The following is a 27,872-nucleotide window of genomic DNA, read 5'->3' as shown; positions in this document are numbered from 1 at the left end:
CAAATCTACCATGACCAACCAGTGTTCTCCAGGTATGTTTCACACATCATTTTTTTTTAAACAGGAAGTTTGTATTGAAGTAAGTTCATGGAGAAGTAAACAAATGAAGTATACAACTAAACTTTTTACAAAGTAAAACACCCACATAACTAGCACCCAGGTCAAGAAACAAACCCCAGAACCCCCTTCCAGTTACTACCCCCTACCCTGGGAAGGGCACCTACCTTCTTAGCTTCTCACACCTTAGGTGAGTTTTACCCATTTTGGAAGCTTATATAAATTGAACAATGGTGCGTGTGTGCTTTTGTGTCTGATTTTTTCCTGTCCAGCATGACATTCAGAACATCATTTCTAATCCTCACAACAAGTTGCAAGGCAGATTATTGTTTCCATTTTGCAGACGAAGAAACTAAGGTTCAAAGAGGTGACACAGCTTATTAACAGTAGATAGCTCCATGACGTGAAGCTGTGTGTGTCTGCCTCCCAAGCCCCACTCTTTATTAATGCACTCCCACCCTGATGAGGGGTACAGAGATGAGTGACAGCTAGTCATTACTATTCAGGGGCTCATAGTCTGGTGGGCAGACAGACTGAAAACATGTGTCCATAGTACGTGGCCAAGAGAAATAATTGCTTATAATTATAGTTCAAGGAAAGCACCTGGAATATTGTATTCCAGGTTGTTGTATAGGAAAGACATCATGGAAAAGAGAGTCTTTGAGCTAAACTTTGGAGAATGAGAGTAGAATTTTGGAAAGCCATTTAGGTTGGAGGAATAGTAGGACTATTCCTACTAAAGACTTGGAAGTTTGGAATAGCTTGTACTTGGGGAGAAAAGTAACCTCTGTAATGAGAATCAAGGATCATGAGAATGGTGGGAGATGAGGCTGGGGATAGGGTAGGAGTCTGTGAAGAGACTTAAGGAGTGAGAGCTTTCTTCTTGAGGTCAGTATTTGCCTAACTGTATCCCATAACGACACAGTATTACAAGATGTTTATATGTGTTTGGGTTTTTTTTTTTTTTTCTTGAGATGGAGTCTCGCTCTGTCACCAGGCTGGAGTGCAATGGCACGATCTCGGCTCACTGCAACCTCTGCTTCCCAGGTTCAAGTGTTTCTCCTGCCTCAGCCTCCTCAGTAGCTGGGATTACAGGTGCCCGCCACCACTTCTGGCTATTTTTTTTTTTTTTTTTTTTTTTGTATTTTTAGTAGAGACGGGGTTTCATCATGTTGGTCAGGCTGGTCCTGAACTCCTGACCTCATGATCTGCCCACCTCAGCCTCCCAAAGTGCTGGGATTACAGGCGTGAGCCACGGCACCCGGCCAGGTTTTTTTTGTTTTTTTGTTTTTTAAGCATTCTCAGGTCAGATACATTTAGGAGACACTGGCTGAACAAAGTAACCAGGTTTCTTTACTACAGGACTTGTCAGAGCTTTTATATGGTAATGAGCTTTGTGAACCTTTAAGGAGTATTTGAGGACACAGTATGATGTGTTTCTTAGGCTCATTTGGCCCCTGAGCCCCTTTACTACAGAATATCTCCCGCATCTATTATCCTTAGGAACACATTATAGAGAAGAGCCTTTAAGCCACCTTTCATTGGTTGTCCCAGATATTCTACTATTTTTTGTGTCTTTGATAATTCATTTCCAAAATGAATTATAGTTTTTTGATTGTGACTTCATGTTCAGAGGATGTCATATCCTGGGAATCTAGGTTGCCCTGGGCTGTGGACCCTATAGGGCAGGTTTACTGGTTTAGGAAACAGTTTTTGTATTAGATATTGTCTTAGATATTTCCCATACCACCTGGGTGTTGTCAGTTCAAACTCTAAATTTTTATGTGGCATGAATCTAGGGTTTGGGTTTCTTGAAGATGTAGATTTTACTCCCTGTCTTTCCCCTCTCCCTTGCCTCCCACCCCACTGCATTCCTCAGCCCACAGGAGATGGCGAGCTTCCTTCCCCTTACTCATAGCACATGGGCAGGGTTCATCTAGTCTTAGTTTTACAGCTGGGGAAAATCTGTCCACAGGAGCCTGTGGCCTAGGCACTCTACCCAATGGGACACCAGTCCTCAATTAAAGCCCATATCTGAATTGTCTCTGTGAGCCGTTTTGGCTTCAGCTTCCACTCAGCTGCCTGGATTGAATTCCTTCTTATTTAAAACACTCAGGCATTTTCTTCTTGCTTTTGCATATGGCTCAAATCTTTATTTTTTCTGTAATACATCATGTTCACATGTTTGGAGCTACAGGGAAAGATTCCTTCCAAAGCAGCTCAGTCTACCATATTGACTGGCAGACATTCTCCATCCCTATGTCATCCTGCACTCATGGTTAGGATTAGTACCACGGACGTCTCTCAGCTTGTAGACGTTTCTGTCAAACCATTGTGCTTCAGTCCTTTTGTTATTCTTTGTGGACTCATAGCGAAAGTCTTTTTTACTGGCTGTAGGTAGTAATAGAAAGCTGAAGAACAATTTCCAGGCCAAGTGATGTTACCGTTTTAATTTTTTCATCATTTTTGGTTATCTGAAGTCAGATATCTGGCAGTGTGCTGCTGTAGGAAGAGAACCATATATACATTCATTCAAGCTTTTATTAATTTATTCATCCTATTAAGAAATATTTCTCTGTGTGGCAGGTAGCATATTAGTCACAGGAGAGACATTGGCAAACAGATCAAAACAAGATACCTGCCTTTGCAGAACTTATAGTCACATAGAGGAGAGAGATTTTATCAAATATGTGCACAAATAAATATATAGCTGTAAAGTGAGAGATGTGGTATGAAGGAAATGTGCAGTGTGCTGTGAAAGTGTGGATTGAAATCAGTGGTTCTAATTGCTGTCTTCTCACCAATTTGCTGGGTAATGTCAGGCAAACGACTTTGTTTCTCTCTGCCTTACTTTCTCCTTTTGCAAATGACTAGCAGTTTTACAGGGTCCTTGTGAATCTGAAATGAAGCAACTACAAGAAAGAGCTTTTCAGTTTTGTGTGAAAGGGTGATGGTATGGTCAGAAAGAAGAATTCAACTGGGTAGGTTTCTAGGGAGACTTCAGACCAGGACGTCGCTCCGTCAGTGGTGTGCTGGTCAATGTTTAACAACTGGCTCTCTAAAAAACATTCTAAAAGCCCTGATTCATCTGTTGATTCATTTGCTGATTTCCATGGTGTAAATATTTTCATCAAGGCTGACTTCAACTACCAGTGTAATGTCACTAAACATGGAGTTAGGAAGAGATGTGCACAGTGAGCTCCAATTGCTGCATACCACTGCTCTCAGTTGTCCCTGGCGTTGTGTGTGGCAATGAGGTGAGAGTATGGTTAACACAAGTCTTGTTAAGCTTTCATTTAAGAAACAAAACCAGGAATCCAACAGAATCATTCTTTTGTCTAGAAGCACTGTCCTCTTTTTTTAATATATGTGCTTCTTTATTAATGCATTAAATAACACGTTCTTGTGGCAGAACTAATAACTGGCATAATTTCCAAATAGCGACAGATGCAAATGATATTTTGATGTGTGTGTGAGGGTTTGGAGGTGGCTGGGAGGCCAGGAGGAGATGTTCCAGGGCTAGAAGTTCTGAAGCCCACCAGAGAAAAGGGAAAGAGACTCAAGGAGTTCACCCTCCCTCCTCTGGAGGAGCAAATGCCTCTTCCTAAAATACTATCTTCTTGATTTAAAAGCATGGCAGGAGATTTGGTAAATGGTATTGCCTCAATCCCAGGGAAAGGAATAGGAGACCTAGGGGAGGTGTCCCAGGAAGTTAGTTTCCCAACTCAACAGTCTGCCCAGGGTTTTTTGTTTGTTTGTTTTGAGACGGAGTCTCTCTCTGTCGCTAGGCTGGAGTGCAGCAGTGCAATCTTGGCTTACTGCGACCTCCGCCTCCTGGGTTCAAGCAATTTTCCTGCCTCAGCCTCCCGAGTAGCTGGGGACTACAGGCGTGCGCCACCACGCCCAGCTGATTTTTGTGTTTTTAGTAGAGATGGAGTTTCGCTGGGTTGGCCAGGATGGTCTCGATCTCTTGACTTCGTGATCTGCCCACCTCGGTCTCCTTGGCCTCCCACAGTGCTAGGATTACAGGTGTGAGCCACCTTGCCCGGCCTAGGTTTTTAAAATTAATTGTGTCTCTGAGATGCAAATTGCATACTGTTTGAGCATGGGTTTTTGGAGTTAGAGGTAAGTTCACATCGGATCTGTTCTTCCTGGCAGTGTGACCTTGTACAGCTTGTTAACCTCTCTCAGGCAGTTTTCTCATCTGTAAAATGTGAGCAGTGACACTTACTTCACAGAGATTGTTGGTGGATTAAATGAGATCATATGTGTAAAATGCCTAGCACTGTGCTTGTTGTTATTAATAAAGTTAGTCCTTCTCAGATCGAGTAACAAACCAGGGCCATGTATAGGAACCTAGTTTTTTTCCCCTGATATTGTCAAAATTAGCTTCTTTCCCTTCTTCCTATGTTTTGCTGAGAATTGTTCTCAATTGAACTTCTCCCCTTGCCAAGTCAGTGCCCTGCCTTTTTAACTTGAGTCCTTCTTGATCTTCAAAACACATTTTGAAAGCAGGGAAAAGTGCCCCAGGACTCCTCATTTTCCTTGGGGCGTGCAAGTCCAGCCTAGCTTGGCTGCCTGTCTGTCCAGAGGGATGGAGTGGAAGGACTGGATTCATCTGGTATTCACTGGCCAAGACCTGTGCTTACATCTGAAGTGTGAGCTGGGAGCTATGGAATCTGATTTTCTCCAACTCCTTTCCACATGACAGTCTTGTAGCATGCAAGAAATTGGTTCTAGGACATTAATCAGTGAGGAAATGGGGCCATTTCTTTGTTTAAAAAGTGAAACCGTAAGTGTACCTATGAGCAGCTGATTATTTAATCACAAAAAGTAATAGCTAAGTAGATATCACCCTATCCTATGATTGAATCTATAGTCTCTGCTTAGATTTTATAGACCAGGGGTTGACAAACTTTTTCTAGGAAGGGCCAGATAGTAAATATTTTAGGCTTTATGTGTCATGGCTTCTCAACTCAGCTACTGTAATGTGAAAGCAGCCGTAGACAATACGTAAACGATGAGTGTGGCTGCCTTCCAACATAATTTTATTTACCAAAACAGGTGGCAGGCTGGATTTGGCTTGTGGGCAGCAGTTTGCAACCCCCCTGCTATTAGACCTATTAGACATTTGAGAGTCAGCTAAGAATAATTGATTTAGAGCATAAGCACTGAAGTTGGTTTTGTATGTAACCAAGCAGAGCTGGCTCTGCTTCTTTTTAGTTCTGGGACTTAGGCAAGTCATTTAATAAGGCTTAAAAGTATTTAATCATTGGGTTATCTTGAGAATTTGGGGAGGTGATGTTTATGGAGAGTCCCTTGGTGGGAAGGGTTATTGGGAACCATTTTGGGTACATTGAAAGCTAAAGCAAGTTGGAAGTTTATTTGCTTGTTTATTTTTCAAGCATGAAGTCTGAATGAAAAAAATATGTAGCCTTCTCTAGCTGCTGAGAAGGTCACTGTTGTTGCCGAATGCTGTGGCTTTCATAGCTGAGTAGGTAAACAGTGTGACTAAGTGGAACCAGTTACACAAGTGAAGCCAAAAATAAAGATAAAGTTAAATATCGCCTTTGGTAGATTCAGGTTGCTTTTTTGTTTTTATAACAAAAATTAAACTGGTTGATGGGGAAGAATGTGATCAATAAATGCTACCTGCTTAAGGACTTGTAGTTCATTCTTCAGCAAAGCTTTGCCAATCAGTTACCTTGTGTTGTGCTAGGCAGCATCGGGGGATGGCGTGCAGAGACAGACCTGGTACACTTCTCACTCTGCATAGGCTCACAGTCTATAAAGGGGAGTAGAAGGAGGTGTGGCTAACCAACCACATACAAGGCAGAATGGGGTTGTGGCTGCCCATCACCTAACCCAGCAAAGGCAGACTTTATCTGCCTTTGACTCTGCCTTACCCACTAGGATTCCAACCCCCTGTTCCCCAGCCCTGCTCTCTGCTCCAGCCTGGGCAGCTTCCACACATCTCCTTCCATGCTTATTCTGAACTCATTTTCCATTCATTCATTTAAAAAATATTTGAGTTTGTGTTATGTGCCAGCAAATAAGACAGGGTCTCTCATGGATCTTAAGGGCTAGTGGAAGAAACATAGTCATTCAAACAATGCTGTGAGGGTGATGGACATAGCTCAATAAGAGTTCCTAATAAAAAATGAACTAGACAAAGATTTCTATGGTGTATGTGCTTATGTTTGTACACATATAGGTTATTTGATATAGAAATAGGAGCAAACTATACATACATACTACTCCTTGCCTTTTCTGCTCCCTTCCTTTCCTTTCCCTTTCCCTTCCCCTTTCCCCTTCCCTTTCCTTTCCTTGCCAAATTCAAGTTATGTCCAGCCTGACTTAAGTATATAATTAGGAAACAGGGCCAAGTGTTTTAGGGGAAAAGCACATTAACATATTAGCACAAAAAAAATGTGCTTAGGTTAAGAAAAATTGGAGTCCTTTTTTCCTCCTGGCAGATAAAGCTTTCATTTCAACTTTCTGCCATCCTGTAAATTTTGTTGTAGTTTTTTTCCTTAGAATTTCTTTTCTTCTCTCTTACACTTCTTATTCTGAAAAATTAAAAACCTACTGTAGGTTTGAAAGAATGAACATTCACGTAGTCTTTACCTAAACTCACCATTAACATTTTGCTTCATTTACTTTATCTCTCTAGACTTAATCTTTCATTTTGCTGAATCATTTGACAGTAAATTGCAGACATTATGACACTTCACCCCTAAATATTTTAGCATGCATGTATCTCTTAAGAACAAGGAAATTCTCTTTTCTAGCCATAAAACCAATTATCATACCAATAAAATTTAATATTGATCTAGCAATATCATCTAACATATAGTGGATATTCACATTTTCCTAATAGCCCCCCAAAAGTCATTTATGGCTATTTCTTTTAGAGCCGTAATCTAATTAAGGTTTATGCACCGCGTTTAGTTGCCTTGTCTATAAATCTCTCTAATCTAGAACTGTCTCCCTACCTTTTTTTGTCTTCCATAATATTAACAATTTTGAAAATCCAGGCCAGCCATCCTGTAGAATGTTGCAAACATAGAGTTGTCTGATCGTTTCCTCACCGTAAGATTCAGGTTATATATTAATATTTTAGGAAGAATTGTACTTAGGAGATACTGTGTCTTTTCAATTAAATCACAATCAGGAATATGTTTGTCCTCTTACGGGTGGTGGTAAATTTGGTCCCTTGTTTAAGGTGTTGTCTATCAGATCTTTCTATTTGAGGATATTTTCCCTCCACGTAAATACTATGTAATCTGTTGGGTGATTCTTTGAGAATTGTGACTCTTTCCCCATCCAACAACTTTATTATTACTATTTTTTTACAGATAGGCTCTTGCTGTGTTACCCAGGCTGGAGTGCAGTGGCATGGTTACAGCTTACTGCAGCTTCCACCTCCTGGGACCAAGTGATCCTCCTGCCTCAGCCTCTCAAGCAGCTGGGACTACAGACACGTGCCACCATGCCTGACTGATTTTTTTTTTTTTTTTGTAGAGATGGGGTCTTGCTAAGTTTCTCAGGCTGGTCTCAAACTCCTGGGCTCCCACCTTGGCCTCCCAAAGTGCTGGGATTACCGGTGTAAGCCACTGCACCTGGCCTTTAACAACTTTCGATTTTAGCATCCATTGGTGATCTTTGTTCAATCAGTTATTACATTGGTGGTACTGCAAAAATGGTGTTTTTCTAATTCCATCATTCCTTTTACAGGCATTTTTTTTTTGGATAGAAGAGACCTTCTTACACTTTTTTAGTATCCATATGGGCTCATGAATTATTTTTTTTAATTTTTTTTTTTGAGACAGGGTCTCACTTCGTCTCCCAGGTTGGAGTACAGTGGTACAATCATGGCACACTGTAGGCTTGACCTCCCAGGCTCAAGCAGTTCTCCCACCTCAACCTCACTGGTAGCTGGGACCATAGGCATGCACCACCATGCCTGGCTAATTTTTGTATCTTGTAGAGATAGGGTTTTGCCATGTTGCCCAGGCTGGTCTTGAACTCCTGGGCTCAAGCAATCTGCCTGCCTTGGCCTCCCAAAATGTTAGGATTATAGGTGTGAGCCACCATACCTGGCCATATTATAATTTTTTTAAAAAAATTAAGAATATTTTATGTTGAGGTATATGGATATTAAATACACAATTTGGTTAGTTTTGATACATGTATATGCCCATGTAATGCCCACCCTAAACCACAAAAAGTTTCCTTTGAACCTTTTTCAGCCATTCCCTGACTCTCCTTCCCCTCAAAGAGGCAGCACTGATCTGATTTCTTCATTATTCTCATTGATATTTAAATTGTCCCAAATATTGGCATTGAAAGCCCCATCCAGCTGGCTCTTTTTGACATATCTTCTTTAATCATGTATAAGATGTTTGCTTTATTCTTTTTAATAGTTGAAAATAGAGTTGGCACTCTGTATCCATGAGTTCCATATCCATGGATTCAACTAAGAAAATATTCAGAAGAAAAAAATTCCATAAAGTTCCGAAAAGCAAAATTTGATTTTGCTGCAACACCGAGTACTACATCGAATCCACTTGCATGAAGTGATGTATGGGTATTATATTAGGTATTATAAGCAATCTTATATAATTATTTAAAGTATATTTATTATTTATATACTTTATATATATATATTTAAAGTACTTAAAGTATATGGGAGGATGATTTAAAGTATATGGGAGGATGTGCGGAGGTTATATGCAAATACTATGCCATTTTATATAAGGGACTTGAGCATTGGCAGATGTTGGTATCTGTGGGTGGTCGTAGAACCAGCGCCCTGGGGCTGGGGGTAGTGTCTCACGCTTGTAATCCCAGCACTTTGGGAGGCTGAGGCAGGCGGATCACTTGAGGTCAGGAGTTTGAGACCAGCCTGGCCAATATGGTGAAACCCTGTCTCTACTAAAAATACAAAAATTAGCCGGGTGTAGTGGTGCACACCTGTAATCCCAGCTACTAGGGAGGCTGAGACGGGAGAATCACTTAACCCGGGAGGTGGAGGTTGCAGTGAGCCAAGATCGTGCCACTGCACTCCAGCCTATGCGACAGAGTAAGAACCAAAAAAAAAAAAAAAAAAAAAAAGAACCAGTGCTCAAGGATACTGAGGGATAACTGTATCTAATGGTATGGATACTCCTTTAATAATTTCTCCATTAGTGGACTTTAGGTTGTTTCATTTTTTTATCCCTTTACAACCATGCTGCAGCAAAGATCTTGGAGCACATATTCTGTTCTCTTACACTGATGTGAGTATAGGCTAGAGCTCTAGAAGTGATATTTTTAAAGTCAACGAGAATGCACATTTAAAATTTTGATCAATATTGCCAATACTTCCCTCCCCTCTTAAAAATCATTATTAATGAAATTTTTACAGACACTGCTGGTTTCCCCATGGCCCCTCCAACATTTTATCTGCCTATGTGTATCTGGTGGCACAGGGTTTGAATTTGGACTTATCCTTGAGTAGAGTGAACATCCAAAGTATAGGTCTGCCTTTTTGGTTCTAAGCCCTTCAGTTTTGATTTGCATAGAAATGAAATCTCTCCTCAAGGAGAAACGCTTGCTATTCCTTGTCATTCAGTGTCACATTGACCATTACAGCCAGCTTTGGGCAGAGGGCATTCTTACTGTTTTTATTCTGCATTAACTTTACGCGGGACATAAGTGAGGAAACGGGGGCATGGGGAGATGACGACATTGCACCCAGGGTCTGATCTTCCTCAGCAGCCTCTATAAATTTGGTTCACAGTTACTGCTCTGTATTTTTACCCTTAAAAAACTATTGGAACTGGTTTTTATTTTAGAATGGACCATGATGATTCTACATTTGGGATAGCAGGTTTGTCCTTGTGTGTGTGTGTGTGTGTGTGTGTGTGTGTGTGTAGAGTGTGTGTGTGACCACTCTCTGAGGTCAGCAAGTAAACAAACCCTTTCTGTTTTTTATTTTAAATATGAGTCTCAGATTAATTAAACACCTTCGTAGATGACTCGTAACTTTTTCTCTCTTTTTTTTTTTTTTTTTTTTTTTTTTTTACAGATTGAGGGTTGTTTGAAAGCTTTTGTCTCTTTACTGAAGTTGCCCGTGTTGCTTTTCTTTATAGGTGTTTGAAGCTGTGATCTCATGGATCAATTATGAGAAAGGAACCCGTTTAGAGCACATGGCAAAGCTGATGGAACATGTCCGACTTCCTCTCTTACCTAGGGACTACCTAGTCCAAGTGAGTCTTGGTTGTATGAAGAGCCAAGCACTTCTGTGTTCACCCAGGCCTCTAGGAATAGCAATGGGCAATCCTGGTTGGATGGAGTAGTTGAGGGGTTTAGTTGGTCTTCTGTATGTGCTGAGGGAACCAGCCCACTGGGTTAAGTGTTAGGTGTTGTAAAGTTTAAGAGCATAGGCTTGAAAATAGGACACTTAGGTTTCAGTCTCTGCTCTGCTGCTTATTAGTTTTGGATTTTTATTTAACCTCTTCAAGCCTCAGTTTTTCTTCCATAGAACAGATATTATAGTAGAGCCCAGCAGGGTTGTTGTGAGGACTAAAGGAGTAGAGTATGCAAGTCAGCTGTTTCGTGTGGAGCCTGGGGTAACAAATGTTCCATGAAAGTTAGCTGTCTTTGTTGAAGAGGACTGAAGCAAGAAGGGTCATGTCCACAATGTTTCTGTGTTCCCTTTTTGTCTTAGTTTTAGGCAACTTGAAGCCAAATTCAAGACTGTAAAAACAGTACCTAGAATACAGAGTACTTCCACTTCCTCTGAAAAGGAAAGAAAAATTAAGAATTATGGGGTTCCCTTATGGTGCCATATGTTTTCTCATTTAATTCTTATAATAACCCTAAGGGGCAAAGATTGTAACTCCTTTTTTACACATGTAAGCCTTGAGGCTTATGGAGGTTGGGATTTATTGGGGGTCACCAGCCTTAGGGAGGCTCAGGATTCAAATCCATGTCAGTCTGGCTCTGAAGTGCATAGTTCTTCCGCTAAGCTAGCTGCCACCATTGGTACGCTCTTTTCTGCATACCCATTGCATGACTTATTTTATATAGTAAATGGCATTAGACACTTTTATAAGCAGAGAATAAACCTTAAAATATATGAACAAAACAAAACATCGAGACAGCAGGTTAGCCCTCAGCTGTCTCCAAGGAGTCTCTGGAAGGAAGGGAAGGTATGCTGCAAGGATAAAGAGGAGGTTTAGCAGCCTAGCAGCCCAGCAGCCCAGCTCTTGTTACTTTCCAGCCATAATACTGGGTACATACTTAACCTTTTTAAACCTCAGTTTTCTTATCTGGAAAAAATGGCACTTGCCTTTATAGGATTGTTTGGGGATAAACAATAAAATAAGATAATCCATGTAGGCCTATAATACAGTGTTCAGTGAATGTTACTGATCTTACTCGGTAGTCTTTGTGACCACTGCTGTGATTCTTAGTACAGGTGACACAGTATCCTCACGAGCACTTGTAAACTCGTCTGCTGGTAACACTTGTAGATTGCAGGTATGAGGGGTCAGTGAAATGTTCCCTGAATCGCCGTACTTCAGCCTTCTCAGGTGCTGAGGGATAAGCTTGCAAGCTCTTAAATGGGGCATGCATGCTACTTTGGGTGGTACCACTGCCATCTGGTGGCAGCATATCTTTCCTGTAGAAAAGGTCCCCTAAGCAGAGGAAGTGAACTTGCCTGAGCATCCAGTGTCAGTCAAACCTCCCACTGTCCTGTGGGAAGCTGGCTGGAGGTGGAGGAGGCACCTGGACTCCAGTATAGTCTCGCTTCCACAGGGAGGGTTGGCGACCTGGGGACCTCGGTTCCAGAGAAAGCTAAAGTGGCCTTAGAGACTGTTGGTCACAAACTCCATCAGGCATCCACAACTGAAACTTAACAAACGTCACCATTAGGAAATGGCTCCTGGGTTATTATGCCAAAGTAGAGTTTAGATCTGGGAAAGAAGGGGGTCAGAGGCAATGGACATGAGAACTGTTGTGTGGGACTCCTTCTCCCTTTGCCCTTTTTGCAGAAAGGCCTTTTATCAGGCCTCTCAGAGTGAACACCTCTGGAATAGGATGTTTCATTACATTCATTTGACTTTGAAACTTCAAATGAGTATAATTGCTGGGATGGCTGATGGTAGTGGAGGAGGAGGAGGAGAAGGAAGGGAAAGCCCTGGGCAGACCTCCACCAACACTGCCTGACTTCTGGGGGAGGTTTTTTTTCTTTCACAAAAGGTAGCATTTATTAGGCTTTTACTCAGCATTTACAAATATTGTACTAAATGTATAATATGTTGTGATAAAATGTATATTACATAAACTTTGTTATTTTAACCATTTTAAGTGTACAATTTAGAGGCATTCATTACATTCAAATTCAGTACAACCATTACTATAAAGATTTCCAAAACTTTGTCATCACCCCCAAAGTTGAAACTCTTGTACCCATGAAGCACTAACTTTCCAGGAGAACTTTTAATTCAAGCTGAGTAAGTTCTTCTGGAGAAATAGCTGTTCATGCATTTCTCCTTCCTTCCAAGCTTTTTCAGGCATCCTCTCCCACCCTTTTTATTCTGTAATTGACCCTAGAAGTTTATGATTTGTCTCAAGCTGGCTCAGTTCCTTACTGGGAGGGGAAAAAAAACCTTCCAAGGAAAACAGTTCTTGGGGACTGTCTCTGGGGAGGGAGGTGGTCAGAGGTACACAGAGGCTTTCTCTTGCCAATCCTTTTTTCCCTGCCAGCTCCAAGGCTGCCCAGCAGGTGATGGCCCTGGCCATGCTTTCATTCCTAGTGACAGATGGGGACCCAGGAGAGGCTCAGTCATGCCTTGTGCGTCACTGACTTGAGGGCTGAGATAATTGAGGTGGGAGGCCCTTCTCATTCTCTGACTGGACTTGAATTCTTCAGGGTCAGAAATTTTGTCTTGTTCATCATTTTCTTCCTGGGGACCAGCACAGGGCTGCCTAACCAGGAGACATTCAATCAGTGTTAGCTGTTGAATGGAATTGATCTTTCCTAACACAAAGCAGCCCCAGAAGACCACATTACCTATTCCAGATATGCCACACAGTGATCTGACCAGGGCCAAAAGGTGGGGATTGGAGAGTTAGAGCACCAGAATGGCTTCATGCTTGGTCTTGCTCATGAAACCTTTAGGCTTACATGTGCTGAGCACCTGCTTAGGTCCTAAGCTCTGGAAGAAGAGGTAAAGAAGCCAGAGCCCCAGCTTAAATGGAGTCCTAGGTGAGGTCAATAGGTGGGACTTTGTGCAGGAGAATTTTTCTGCTCTGATGTTGTTACTCTGTTAGAAGGAGCCTCACTGGCTGATTTTCTGCCCTGAGACCTTCACTATAAGACAATGAATATGAATCTTTCTCCTTGACAAGCGTATTTTACTCAATGCTTCCAAAGGTTGGCTGATGGCTCCCACACCCTTTCCTCTTTCCCCTTACTCCTCCTCTCAGATGTCTGTTTGCCCTAAACGTTATAATGCATTCAAATCAGGAGAAATGTGGTTAGAGGCTTTCAGGATGGCTACTTGTCTTTTGTTTTGCATAAACTCATTTAAGCCTCAAAACAAACAAAACTAGTCAGGTTGAAGATACCTTTAATATGCCCATTTTACAGATGAGGAAACTGAGGATCAGAGATGTTAAGTAGTGGATCTGGTCTAATGCCAGAGCTTGATCCCTTAACCCACTGTGCTCTTAAAATGCAGGAGGTGAGCAGTAAGTTGTAACTCTTTGGGTCTGAGATGATGTGGTGAAGGAATGAATGAGTGTGGGAGTGCAGGACTGAGTGAGCCCAGGGTGAAAGCTTGGGAAATGTGGCTGAGCTCTGCTCCAGGATCATCTGTGGATTATTACCTCTAGACGGTTGAAGAAGAAGCTTTGATAAAGAATAACAACACCTGTAAAGACTTCCTCATTGAGGCCATGAAATACCATCTGCTCCCTCTGGATCAGAGGCTATTGATTAAGAACCCAAGGACCAAGCCCAGGACTCCAGTCAGCCTTCCCAAGGTAAGCCCCAGCCCAATCACCGCCAAGAGTCAGGACTATGCCTTGGGAAAGTGGCCTTCCACTCCTGCCTCCAAGTCTTTCCTCACCCATGGCTGCCCTGCATCTTGGTTGCATTTACAACCTAGGAGATGGAGTCTGCTGGTTCCTCTTGAATCTGCTGGTACCTCTCTCTTCTGGGGTCTTCCTTTCCTAAGAGTTTCAAGGTAACCTCCAGTGTCATCAGGGAGGTTTGAGAATAACTCAGAGCTCCCTCTCACCCCCACCCGGACTTCTCATTTCACACCATGGCTTGTGCTCTATTTCTGTTGGAAGCAGAGGAATGGCTATGTTGGTTTCACTTAGTGATGGCCATAGTAGTCCTCTTTCTAGGCCATTCTTTGAGTCAGAATAGTCCTAGTCTGTTTCTTTCCCCCACTCAGGGAAGGACATAAAGGACAATTAGGGCTTCCACAGAGAAGAAAAGGGGTTCTAAGAAAAGGGACCCTGTCAAATTGAGGAGTTTGACAGGTCATGAACAGAGGAAGGAAATGGCAGAAATGAGAATTTGTGAGGGAGCAGCCAGGGAAAGGGAAGGAAGACACAGGAGGGGACCCCATGATCTAGAGACCTAGAGTTTATGGTGTGTGCTGGCTGCTTTGGTTCCCTGCGAGTCTTCTTTCCTCTCTGACCCTCAGGCTCCTTATCTATAGAATGAAGGATGCTCCACTTGATCCCTAAAGTCCTGTCTGGCGTGGCACTAAAGTAGTTGTTTTAGGAGTCTAACATGCTGATGTCTGGGGGAAGGAATCAGTCAACCCAGGAGGAAAGGTGGGAGGAGAGGAGTGGGTCATGTTGTCCCATTGATGACACAGTAGGCAGCACCAGGAAATTATTTAGGCCCTTGCTTTGTCCTCCTCCTCCTCTTTCCAGCTGGCTGCCATGCTCCCTGCCTGCTTCTTCCAGGAAGGTTTCACAGTGGCTAGAGGCATGTTGTTTTCCAAGACCAGGTGTTGGAATTCTCTGAGGTTTGCAGGACCTTCTTTCCCCTCTGCTCCTTGACCTTGGATCATGGGGAATATATTGGTTGCAATGTGAACAAATGTCTCAGTGTCCCAGATAATAATACAAGCAGCTAACCTTTACTGAGTGCTGAGGTTATCACTTGAATATCTTATTTAATCTTTTCAACAACACTACAAGGTAGAGATAGTTATCCTGGTTTTATAAAGGAGGAAACTGAGTTTCAGAGAAGTTAATTTACTTGCCCAAGGTCAACAGAGCTAATGTGGTAGAACCAGCATTTGAACTGAGTCTTTATCACTCTCCAAACCTGTTCTCTGAACTCATACCATCCTGCACCTGGCTTCACCTTTGTAAACCTGAGAGTGCATACTTTCCTGTTGGCCTCATGTTGCCTAGTGCAGGTTAGAAGAAGGCACAGCCGCAAGGCAAGGCCTTGGTCTGGCTGGACATTGGTCTTACTGCAGGTTGATGCCTTTTGTTTTGTTTGGTTGAAATATTGCATTGAAACTTCTTCATATTTTTCAAAGTGAAAATAACTTAGCTTTCTTTAATTATAGACATATGTGCTTATTGTAGATTATTAAAAGGATACTACAATTTTGAAATTAAGTAAAAGTCACTTGAAATGTCTCCTAGGTTAAAAAATCTGCTATTATTTGGAAAATTTTCTTTCAGACATGTCTCTCTGCACTTTTTCACAGATAGATACAAATGTACAGTGTATTGCTATACAGATTGAACTATTTTTCCCCCCATGCAGCCATGCGGTACAGACTGCTTTTAATATTATCAGTATAGGTGAAATCAGCATTTAAATTGTAATGGTACATGGTGTTTAATGTATTTATGCACTATTATGTACATATTATGGACAGTCCTCTACTGATGGGCTTTGCAGTAATTTCCTTTTTTTTTTTTTTGTATTGTAAACATTTCTCTGTCAAGTATCCTTTAAAAGATAGCATCTTGTTTGAGTTTGTATTTCTTTCATTGGGAGTGAGATTAATCTTGATTTCATATGATTATTGGCATTTGTATTTCTATTTTGGAGAATTCTCTGTTCATGTCCCTGGCTCATTTTTCTATTAGATTGTATTTTTTTATTAATATTTTTTATTCCCTTTTTTTTTTTCTTGAGGCAGAGTCTTGTTCTTCTACCCAGGCCAGAGTGCAGTGGAGTGATCTCAGCTCACTTCAGCTTCCATCTTCCAAGCTCAAGTGATCCTCCCACCTCAGCCTCCCAAGTAGCTGGGACTGCAGGTGTGTGCCACCACACCCAGCTAATTTTTTTCTTTTAATTTTTTTGTAGAGACAGATTTTTGCCTATTGCCTAGGCTGGTCTTGAACTCCTGAGGTCAAGCAGTCCACCCACCTTGGCCTCCCAAAATGCTGGGATTGTAGGTGTGAGCCACTGTGCCTGGCCTTATTTATAGTTTCTAAAGGCTCTTTGTACAGTAAAGAGGTTAGGCCTTTGAATGTATGTATTTCAAATATGTTTCTTCTTAGTTTGCAATTTGCCTCTTGTTTATAGTAATTTTTTAGTCCAAAAAAGCCCCAGTTGTTAAGGAGTCAAACTGATGTATCTTTTGCTTTATAGCTTGGGTTTTGTGTTATGTTTAGAAATATTTTCTTTACTCTGAAATTATTTAAATAATGTCCCCATGTTTTCTTCAAGTACCTTTATAATTTTTGTTTCACAATTGAATCTTTGATGCACTTAGAATTATTTTTTGTGTGTAAGGAGTGAGGGCAGGGATTCAGTTTTATTGGTATTGCAAATGATGAGCCAATTGTCTCAAGGTTATTTTATTCATTAATTCCCCTCTTCCGCCATTGGTTTGAATACTATCTTTATTATGATCTAAATTTCCACAAGCTTCATGTCTTGAGAATGTTGATTCTAAGTGTGCTGCTTTTTATTTAGCCTTTTTACTTCCCTGGGTTTTCAGCTGGTCTTCTGTCTGTGACATTTCCCTTTGGAAACTGGTTCTCATCCTCTATGATATCAGAAGAATGACATCTTTGCCTGAGGAGTGTAGCTTGGAGCTAAGGGAATGGTTCAGCACTGGCCCAACTTTTTTGTGTAGAAACCATACCTAGTGACCTCTCCTTTTTTGGACTCCATGTCTAGCTCTTACCACGTATACCCATAAAAAGATAGTTTTAAAATTAAAGCCCAGTTTGTGCCTGAGCCTGGACTAAGCATGCTGAGAGCTGCTCCACCATCACCCCTGTTCCATCCCAGGGACTGAATCTATAGTTGAGAAAGAAGAGTCTACCCCTTGTTTCAGGAGGTCAAAGCCATCCTTCTGTCATCCCTACTCCTTAAGAAACATTTATTTTCTGAATGAAAACATTTAGATTCCTGGGCCTTCTGCAGGAACTGGAACCATGACTTCCTTAGAATCTGTTAAAGAAAGAAAGAAAGAAGACATCACTACTCTTTGTCTCATTGTTCTCCTGTATTTAATCCTTGAATGATTTAAGGTTATGTTGTCTAACCTGCTTCTTAAACTATACTCTCATCACCATTGTTTAAGCACTTAAATTAGTGAGGGGATCCCCACTGAGGGCTTGAAGAATGAATGGGGTATGCTGAGGGAAACGATCACTTAGGGATTATCAGATCGTGTACTGTCTTAATAAATCATCACAGCAATAGGTCTGTACTATTCATATGCTTACTTCACTGAGATTACTCAGAGAGGTTAAGAAATTTGCCTAGTTAAGTACTGGCTAAGTGCAGAGCTGGGGTTTGGTCTGTCTCACTCCAAAGTCCATGCTTTTCCTTTTACACCAAACTGCTTCCTGAGAAACAGCTTCGAGGTTTTGGTAGCGGTTTAAAGAGATTATTTTCTTTTAGATTAGTTGAGGTATAATAATTTATATGCAGTAAAATTCACACTTTTTAGAGATACAATGTGATAAGTTTTTACAAATGCACAGTCATGTAACCACCATCCCAATCAAAACATAGAATATTTTAATCACTACAAAAAGTTTCCATGTGCTGCTTTGTAGTCAATCCTCTTCTTCTACCCCCAGCCTCTGACAACTACTGATCTGATTTCTGTCCCTATGGTTTTGCCTTTTCTAGAGTGTCATATAAATGGAATCATGCTGTATGTAGTCCTTTGAGCTTGGCTTCTTTTTCTTACCATAATGCATTGAGATTCATCCCCATTGTTGCATGTATCAGGAGCTCATTCCTTTTTATCACTAAGTAACATTCCATTGTATGGATGGACCATAGTTTATTCATTCACCAGTTGGTGGACATTTGGGTATCCAGTTTTTGGCTGTTACAAATAAAGCTGCTGTGATTTCACTTACAGATCTTTGTGTGGACATATGTTTTAATTTCTCTTGGGTAAATACCTAGGAGTAGGATTGCTGGGTTGTATGGTAAGTATATGTTTAACTTTATAAGAAATTGCTAAACTGTTTTTTAAAATGGCTATACTATTATGCATTTCCACCAGCAGTATATGAGTTTCAGTTATTCTCCAGTCCTGCTACCACTTGACATTATCTATTTTTAAAAATTTTAGCCGTTCTAGTAGATATGTGGTGGTATCTCACTATGGTTTTAATATGCATCTCTCTAATCACTATGCTGTTGAGATTTTCTCATGTGCTTATTTGCCACCCATATTTCTTCTTTGGTGAAGTGTCTGTTAAAATATTTTGCCCATTTGAAAAATTGGGTTGTTGTTTTCTTATTGAGTTGTAAACATTCTTTATGTATTCTGGATACAAGTCTTTAATAAGATATATATGGTGCAAATATTTTCTCCCAACCTGTGCCTTATATTTTCATTTTCTTAGCAGTATCTTTGGAAGATAGTTTTTTAACTAATTAATTATTATTATTTTTTTGAGACGGAGTCTTGCTCTGTTGCCCAGGCTGGAGTTCAGTGGCGCAATCACGGCTCACTGCAAGCTCTGCCTCCCGGGTTCACGCCATTCTCCTGCCTCAGCCTCCCGAGTAGCTGGGACTACAGGTGCCTGCCACCACGCCTGGCTAATTTTTTTTTTTTGTATTTTTAGTAGAGATGGGGTTTCACTGTGTTAGCCAGGATAGTCTCAATCTCCTGACCTCGTGATCCGCCTGCCTCGGCCTCCCAAAGTGCTGGGATTACAGACGTGAGCCACCGCGCCCGGCCACTAATTAATTTTTTAATTGACAAAAGTTATATGCATTTATCATGTACAACATGAGGTTTTGAAATATAGACACATTGTGGAATGGCTAAATTTAGCTAATTAACATATGTATTACATCATATACTTTTTTTTTGTGGTAAGAACACTTAAAATCCATTCTCTTAACTATTTTCAAGAATATAATGCATTGTTATTAACTATAGTCACCACATTGTACTATAAATCTCTTGAAGGTATTTCTCCCATCTCACTGAAATTTCATATCCTTTGATCAACATCTTCCCAGCCAACCCCTTCCCCTATCCCTTGGTAACCACCATTCTATTCTCTACTTCTATGAGTTTAACTTTTTTAGATTCCGCGTATGAGTGAGATTGTATGTTATTTGTCCTTTTGTGCCCTGCTTATTTCACTTAACGTAATGTCCTCCAGGTTCATCCATATTGTCACAGATGACAGGATTTCCTTCTTTTTTAAGGCTAAATAGTATTCTACTAAATATGTATACCACAGTTTCTTTATGCATTCATCTGTTGATGGACATTTAGCTTGATTCCACATCTTGGCTATTGCAACTAATGCTGCAGTGAACACAAGAGTAGATATCTCTCTGACATACTGATTTCATTTCCTTTGGATATATACCCAATAGTGGGATTGCTGGATTATATGGTAGTTCTATTTTTATTTTTTTGAGCAAGTTCCACACTGTTTTCCATGGTGGCTGTACTGTATTTGGAAGTGCATAAGTTTTTAGTTTTTCAATTTTTTTCTGTTATGGTTTATTTTGTGCTCTCTATAAAAAATCTTTGCCTAATTTGAAGTCACAGATTTTCTCCTATACTTTCTTCTAGAAGTTTTAGGCTTTACACTTAGGCCTATGGATCCATTTTGAGAAGTTTTTTTTTTGTTGTTCTTAATATGGTGCATGAGGTGAGAGTCTAAGGCTCATTTGTTTTGCATATGAATGTCCAGTTGTTCCACACCATTTTTTGGGAAGATTCTCTGTTCTCCATTGAATTACCCTGTTACTTTTGTTATAAATAATTGACTGTATATGTGTTCATCTATTTCTGGACTCTCTTCTGTTCCATTTTATCTATTTGTCTACCTTTACACCAGTACTATGTTGCCTCGATTACTAGCTTTCTAGTAAGTCTTGAAATTAGGTAGTATGAGTCCTCCAGTTTTGTTCTTCAGAGTTGTTTTTGTGAGTCTAGGTCCTTTGCATTTCCATTAAATTTCAGAATCAACTTGTCTATCTACAAAAAAGCTTGTAGGGGTTCTGCTTGGAATGGTATTTAATCTCTAGATCAAATGGGAGAACTGCCATCTTAATAATATTAAATCTTTAGATCCATGAACACAGCATAACTCCATTTATGCAGGTCTTCTTTAATTTCTCTCATCAGTGTTTTATAGTTTTCAGTTTATGGGTCTTACATGTCTTTTGTTAGATCTATCCCTGGGTATTTTATTGTTTTAGATGCTGTTGTAAATGTTTTCTTTTGAAATTCCAATTTCTAATTGTTTATTGCTGATAAACAATTATCAGCAATAATTGTGTAGAAATGTGATTGATGAGAAAGGTTATTTAATGGGGAAGAGGTCAGGTTGGTGATGGCTTCATTGCTTTCTGAACAACAAGGACAGTAGTTTCAGAAGATTACTGAGTAGCCCAGGCTGATGCCTCGGGCAGGCATTTAGGGCTCTCTTCTAGAGTGTTAGCTCCTCTACGCAACTGTAGGTTCCATGGCAGCAGGCATTACTCATCTGTGTCCTTGGCACACAGCCTCAATTGAAGAAATACATTTTTAAAGAAGAAATAACCTCATAGAGACTTAATACTGACCATTTATATCACCCCTCATTTTTTCCTGATGGGCTTATCAGCATGCATACCTGCGTTTTCACATGGCTTTAGTGAGGATTTATATCCTACTTTATATCCTCCTTTGACCACTAATGTAGGTTGACCCTAGAATGTTTGATTCAAGCCTACAAGTCCAAATTTGAATGAATCCAGTTGTCGTTCCTGGGGAGTTAGAAGGAACCCCCCAGGTTGTAAGGTTCTTTGTTTCTTTTCTTTCTTTCTTTCTTTTTTTTAAATCTGAAATCCGGCTATAAACAATCATGTATGCATTAATTAATTACTTTTTTTTTTTTTTTGAGATGGAGTTTTGCTCTTGTTGCCCAGGCTGGAGTGCAATGGCACGATCTTGGCTCACTGCAACCTCCGATTCCTGGGTTCAAGCGATTCTCCTGCCTCAGCTGCCCAAGTTGCTGGGATTACAGGCGCCTGCCACCATGCCTGGCTACGTTTTTTGTATTTTTAGTAGATATGGGGTTTCACCATGTTGGTCAGGCTGGTCTCGAACTCCTGACCTCTGGTGATCCACCTTCCTCAGCCTCCCAAAGTGCTGGGATTACAGGCATGAGCCACCGTGCCCTGCCAATTCATTACTTTTTAATTCACTCATCCAACATACTTCCGTAGAGAAACCACTAATTGCCAGGCACTGGGGTAAGTACTGGATTCACGAAGGCTGATATGAACTGGTCTCTTCCCTAGGGGACTCCCAGACCAGGAGGAGGGGAAACAGTTGTGAAAGGACAATTGCAATGGAGTGAGTCAATGCCCTCATAGGGGTACAGGCAAAACACTGGGAGCACAGAGAAGGGTAAGGAGTTAAGGAAAGCTTTCTGCAGGAGCTGACAGGAGCTGTGTCTCCAAGGTAAAACGCAAATTGTCTGTGAGAGTGAACATCCAGAAACTGGTTCAGGTGACTGCAGGAGAAAACTGGTTTACACCCTCTGGTGACCTCTTAGAGTAATTTGTACTTTGCATCTTCTTCCCTGGGTCATTGTCCTGGTCATCATCACCAAAGGTATTGATGATGATACAAGTAGTATTGTTTAAATACTAATTACTGAGCAGCTTCTTTGCATTATTAGCCTAAGTATGTAATGCCCATTATCTTATTTTGTCTTTATTACAACTCTGGAGGCTTTAATGTTGGAGACAACTGAGATTCGGTGAGATTGAGTAAGACTGAGTGACTTGCCCAGGGTTTTACAGCTCTTAAGTGGCAGTGTGAGGACTTGAATCCAGGTCTGGCTGACCCAAAGTCTGGGCTTTTAATCACTGCATGATACTAATACCCACAATAATGATAACAGCAGATATCAATTACTGAGCACTTATCATGTGCCAGCCACTGGGCTAAGTGACTTATATTTGTTATCTCATAGGATTTTCATAACTGTAATTATCCCCATTTCACAGATGAGGAAGTTGGACCTTGGGTTATGTCACCCACTTATTATGCATTAGTTATCTATTTCTGCATTACAAATTACCCTACGATGGCTTAACACAATAAACATCTATCATCTCACAGTTTCTGTGGGCAGGAATCCTGGAGTGGCTTAGCTGGGTCCTTTTGACCCAGGGTGTCTCATACAGTCAAGCTGTTGGTCAGGGTACAGTTATTTCAGGCTTGTTTGGGGAGGATCTGATTCTAAGCTCACTCATGTGGTTGCTGGCAGGCCTGTTTCTTGCCGTGTGGGCCTCTCCATAAGCTGCTTGAGTGTCCTCATGACATGCTGGCTTTCTTCCAGAGAGGGTGAATCTAGAGCAAGAAAATGAGAGCACACATCTAACACAGAAGCTGTAGTGTTTTTATAACCTAATGTCAAAATCCATGTCCCATCACTTCTGTCTTTTATTTGCTAGATACAAGTCACTAAGTCTAGCCCACACTCAAGGGGACAGGTATTAAGTTCCATATCTGAGTGTAGTAGTATCACAGAATTTGTGACCCATCTTTAAAGCACAATTAGTAAATGGCTGAGTTGAGGTTTAAGCCTAGGATGACTGGCCCGAGGCCCTGCACTCTGAACTGTTTTATTATATTGCTTCCAAATGTCACAAAAGCATTATAGCCGAATGCTGTGTTGAAAGAAACCCGATTCCTGCCCTTTGGGGACTTTTAATTTTAAGAAGTCTCTCTGAGAAAGTAAGATAGACATATATGAACAACCAAATAAGTAGAGAAAGAAGAAAAATCAGGAGATAATTGGACTAGTTGGAGAAGCAGGCATAGGAATTCCAAAGGCAGGCTGGTTTGCGCTTTCATAAATTCAGTCCAGATAGGCTTTCTGGCAGAGCAAACTTTGAAAAACAACATGGTGGAGAGAGACGTGCACTATATTCAGTAATTCTCAGCAGTAACTCTGTTTGCCAGCCAAGTCCTTTCCCTGAGAGGAACAGGACTCTGCCTTGAGATAGCTGCAGAGGCTAATAAAGGTGTTTTTCCTGAGCCATATATGCACAGAGCATACTGACACATCCCAGCCGGAACAGCTAACAGCATCATCTTGGCTCCCACACATTCACCGCCCAGCACTTTTCCTGAGGCTGGGTTGCCATGGACAACCCGAGGCTGTCTCCCAGCCACTCAGAAGTCTCCTACGTTACCCTGTTCCACAGATGGCAGCAAGGAAATGAGGTTTCAAGAAGATGCAAATGAACCTTTTGGAAATGTACTGAACCTGGCACTTTTCACTGTCGTTCCAGTTCAGTTGGCATCTCTATTCAGCTCTTTAAAAATGCTACTGAAATGCCATTTGGGCTGGAAGTGGGTGGCTTGCTCCTGAGTTGGGCTGTCCTGCTTTCAGTAGATGGTGTTGGAAGAAGCTGTTGACAGGGTGGGTGGGATGAGCTCTCATTTGGCCCAGGCCCCCTGGATGGGCACTGCCCCCTTCCACCTTGGTCCACACCCTGGCAAGCACCCTGGGTCCTGAAAAAGCCCCATAATCACCCCTAGAATTAGTGGTACTTACCCTCCCGCACAGGTTCATAGTATCCTTTTCTACCTTTCATTGGGAATCTGTTTTTAGCACCTGCCTTAGAAGCTAATAATGACATTAGTGTTAATCAGATAACATTTAGTGTTTACTATTTATCAAGCATTGTGCTAAGTGCTTCATATCATTTAAGCCTCCTGACACCCATATGAGAAGCATCCTATTATCCTGATATTACAAGTTATGAAAATGAGGCTTAGCACGGTTAAATGTCTTGCTCATAGCCACACAGCTATATAGTGACTGGGCTGATACTATATTTGGGCCCAGATGTGTCTGATTCCAAAGCCCATTTTTTCCACTCTTCTCCCCCTGGGCCTTGCCCTCATATTACCTGGTTCTCAGACCCCCATTTTCTCTGTACCTTGCTATCAGTACTTGCCTAGAGCAACTGTTGCTCAGGAACCTGCTTGGACAAGTCTTCTGGCTCGACCTCGACATGCTCCATCGGATGAATTGTTGGTGTTAGCCCTGCGGCCCCACGCACCAGGGTAAGAGAGACTCTCGCTTCCTGCCCTGGCCCGAGGGACCGACTGGCTGGGCCTGCCTTCTGCCCAGCTCACCGGTCACAGAAGAGAGTTTGGACATGCATTCTACTCTTGCCCGATGAAAAAAGTGTGTAGAGCCCAGGTTGTTCCTCTCACCTGAGTAGAAATTTGAATGACCTATGTAGTTCTGAGGCCAGGGCTAGGGTCTTGATCTACACGTAGGCTGGAAATCTCTATTCTCTTCATGGATTGTCCCTTTCCCTGGCTAGTCCCTGGCACCTATGGCTCTCAGACACAGGGTGGTTGTGATTTCGGTGAAGAGAGACCAACATGCCTTCAATCCCACAGTCACGCTGGTGGAATCAGAATCATCTATGTAAACAAGAGAGCATTATATATTTATTTTAAAAAATGTTATGCTGGGAGTAAAATTTCCTTCCTAAAGAATCAGGTAGTCTTTTGCATGGGCTCACTAATCTTCCTAAAATAAATGGCTATTTGACTTTTCAAAATGACAGTGTTTTCCTTGGGAGGTATCTAATAACCATCCCTGCTACAGTGGAGTTCAGCTCACTCATATTCTGTCAACCAGAGAACCTCCATTCACCAGAACTTCTGCAGCCTTCAACACAGTGACAGTTGAGACTTGGGATCAGAACCCTGAGGCACGCTGCCAAACTCCTAAGTATGCTGCAGTTCACGAGAGTGTTTAAATTATGTTCAGTCTAGCATAATTGTTCACCTAGAGCCAGTTCTTTAGTTTGTGATTCCTACGTGACTGATAGTTCTTACTCAGGGTTACTTTGAAAGATAAATGTTAAAAATAGTGATCATTGAATAAGCTGATTTGATTGAGTAATTTCTAATAAAGGCATATTAATCTTAAGTATATTGGGGTTTAGGAGTGTTGGGGAAAGAAAGAAACATGCTTGTTGAACTCCCTGGGCCTGAGTGTTTCTGGAATATAAAATGAGGGCATATAGGAAAGAATGGTTCAAGTCTCTTCCTCTAACATCTTGATCTTGTGGTCTTCTTAAGTAGCTAGAAGTTTGTGATTTCAGAGATGTGATACATGTAGACTGTGGGAAATACTCATATTTGCCTAATTGGTTGCTAACATCAGGTATTCATGGAAACAACTATCCATTAGCACTCGTGATAGGAAATTTATTCTTTTACTCTGCATGATCAACACAATAGTGGGTGTGTAGTGCTCCATGTGTGATGGCTTCTTGCAACACCTACCATAAAAATTGGATTTCTTTTGACCATACTGGGCTGTACTAATTTACATTCCCACCAGCAGGGTATAAGAGTTCCTCTTTCTCCACATCCTTGCCAGCAGTTATCTTTTGTCTTTTCTACAGTAGACCTTCTAATTGGGGTGAGGTGATATCTCATTGTGGTTTTCATTTGCATTTCCCAGATAAATAGTGATGTTGAGCGTTTTTTTCATATACTTGTTGGTCATTCATATATCTTTTTTAGAGAAATATCTATTTAGATCTTTTTGCCCATTTTTGAATCAGATTATCTGTTTTTCTGTTATTTAGTTGTGTGAGTTCCTTATATATTCTGGGTATTAACACCTTGTCAAATGTGTGCTTTTGGCATGTTCATCGAAAATCAGTTGGCTGTAAATGTGTGGATTTATTTCTAGGTTCTCTAATTTATTCCATTGGTCTATGTGTCTGTTTTTATGCCAGTACCATGCTGTTTTAGTTACTGTAGCTTTGCTGTATATTTTGAAGTCAGGTAGCATGATGCCCCCAGCTTTGTTCCTTTTGCTCTGGATTGTTTGGCTATTCCCATATGAGTTTTAGATTTTTTTTTTTTCCTATTTTTGTGAAGAATGTCATTGGTAGTTTGATAGGGATTACATTGAATCTGTAGATTGCTTTAGGTAGTATGAGCATTTCAACATTATTAATTCTTTCCATGATCATGGGATATCTTTCCATTTATTTGTGTCCTCTTCAATTTCTTTTGTCAATGTTTTATAGTTTTCATTGTAGAGATCTTTTACCTCCGTGGTTAAATTTATTCCTATTTTTTTTTGTAGCTATTGTTAATGAGTTTTTTTTTCTTTATTTCTTTTTCAGATAGTTCACCATTACTGTATAGGAACACCACTAACTTTTGTATGTTGATTTTGTATCCTGCCACTTTGCCAATTCATTTATTCATTCTGATAGTTTTTTGGTGGCATCTTTAGGCTTTTTAATATATAAGATCATATTCTCTGCAAGCAGTTTGACTTTCTCCTTTCAATTTGAAAGTACTTCATTTCTTTCTCTTGCCTGATTGCTCTGGCTAGGACTTCCAGTACTATGTTGGATAGAAGTGGAGAAAGTGGGCATCCTTGTCTTATTTCAATTCTTAGAGGAAAAGCTTTCAACTTTCCCCTTTCTAGTATGATGTTAGCTGTGGGTTTGTCATATATGGCCTCTATTATGTTGAGTTACATTCCTTCTATTTCTAATTTGTTGAGAGTTTTTATTATGAAGGGATGTTGAGTTTTATCAAATGCTTTTTCTGCATCTATTGAAATGATTATGTGGTTTTTGTCTTTGATTCTGTTAATGTGACGTATCATTTTTATTGATTTGTGTTATGTTGAACCATCCTTGCATCCCTAGGATGAATCCATTTGATCACAGTAAATGATCTTTTCAATGTGCTGTTGAATTTCATTTGCTAGTATTTTGTTGTGGATTTTTGCATCTGTGTTCATCACGGATATTGGTCTATAGTTTTTTTTTTTTTTGTCATGCCCTTGTCTAGTTTGGTATTAGAGTAGTGCTGGCTTCAAAGAATAAATTTGGAAGTATTCCCTCCCTTTCAATATTTTAGAATAGTTTGAGAATAACTGGTATTAGTTCTTCTTTAAATGTTTGATAGAATTCAGCAGTGAAACTATCAGGTTCTGGGCTTTTCTTTGATAGCAGACTTTTTATTAGTGATTCAATCTTGTTGCTTGTTATTGGTCTGTTTGGGTTTTCTGTTTCTTCATGATTCTATATTGGTTAGTTGTATGTGTCCAGGAAAAATTAAAAATAGAACTACCATATGATCCTGCAGTCCCATACTGGGTATGCATCCAGAGGAAATTAAATCAGCATGTCGAAGAGATATCTGTACTCTTATGTTTATTTCAGCAGTATTCACAATAGCCAAAAAACAGCATCAACCTAAGTGCCCATCAACAGATGAATGGATTTTAAAATGAGGTATAGATACTATTCAACT

At 40.7% G+C, this 27,872-nt stretch overlaps 1 protein-coding gene across 3 annotated transcripts in view; it reads left to right on the top strand.

Annotated features, from left to right (window-relative positions):
- The window catches only part of KLHL3 (kelch like family member 3), a 116,824-nt gene that overhangs the window by 62,195 nt on the left and 26,757 nt on the right, over nucleotides 1–27,872 (top strand). For 2 of the 3 annotated variants that reach the window (XM_054488781.2, XM_054488783.1), the window contains exons 7-8: nucleotides 10,194–10,310; nucleotides 13,948–14,097. The exons of the other annotated variant lie outside the window; for it this stretch is intronic. In XM_054488781.2, coding sequence (XP_054344756.1) covers nucleotides 10,194–10,310; nucleotides 13,948–14,097 — 267 coding nt within the window. The remainder of the gene's footprint in view (nucleotides 1–10,193; nucleotides 10,311–13,947; nucleotides 14,098–27,872) is intronic. 3 annotated transcript variants of the gene reach the window in all.

The sequence above is a fragment of the Pongo pygmaeus genome, chromosome 4 (genome assembly GCF_028885625.2).
Source record: "Pongo pygmaeus isolate AG05252 chromosome 4, NHGRI_mPonPyg2-v2.0_pri, whole genome shotgun sequence".
NCBI lineage: Eukaryota > Metazoa > Chordata > Mammalia > Primates > Hominidae > Pongo > Pongo pygmaeus.
The sequence above is the reverse complement of the archived record's forward strand: the minus strand, read 5'-3'. Positions and strand labels throughout refer to the sequence as shown.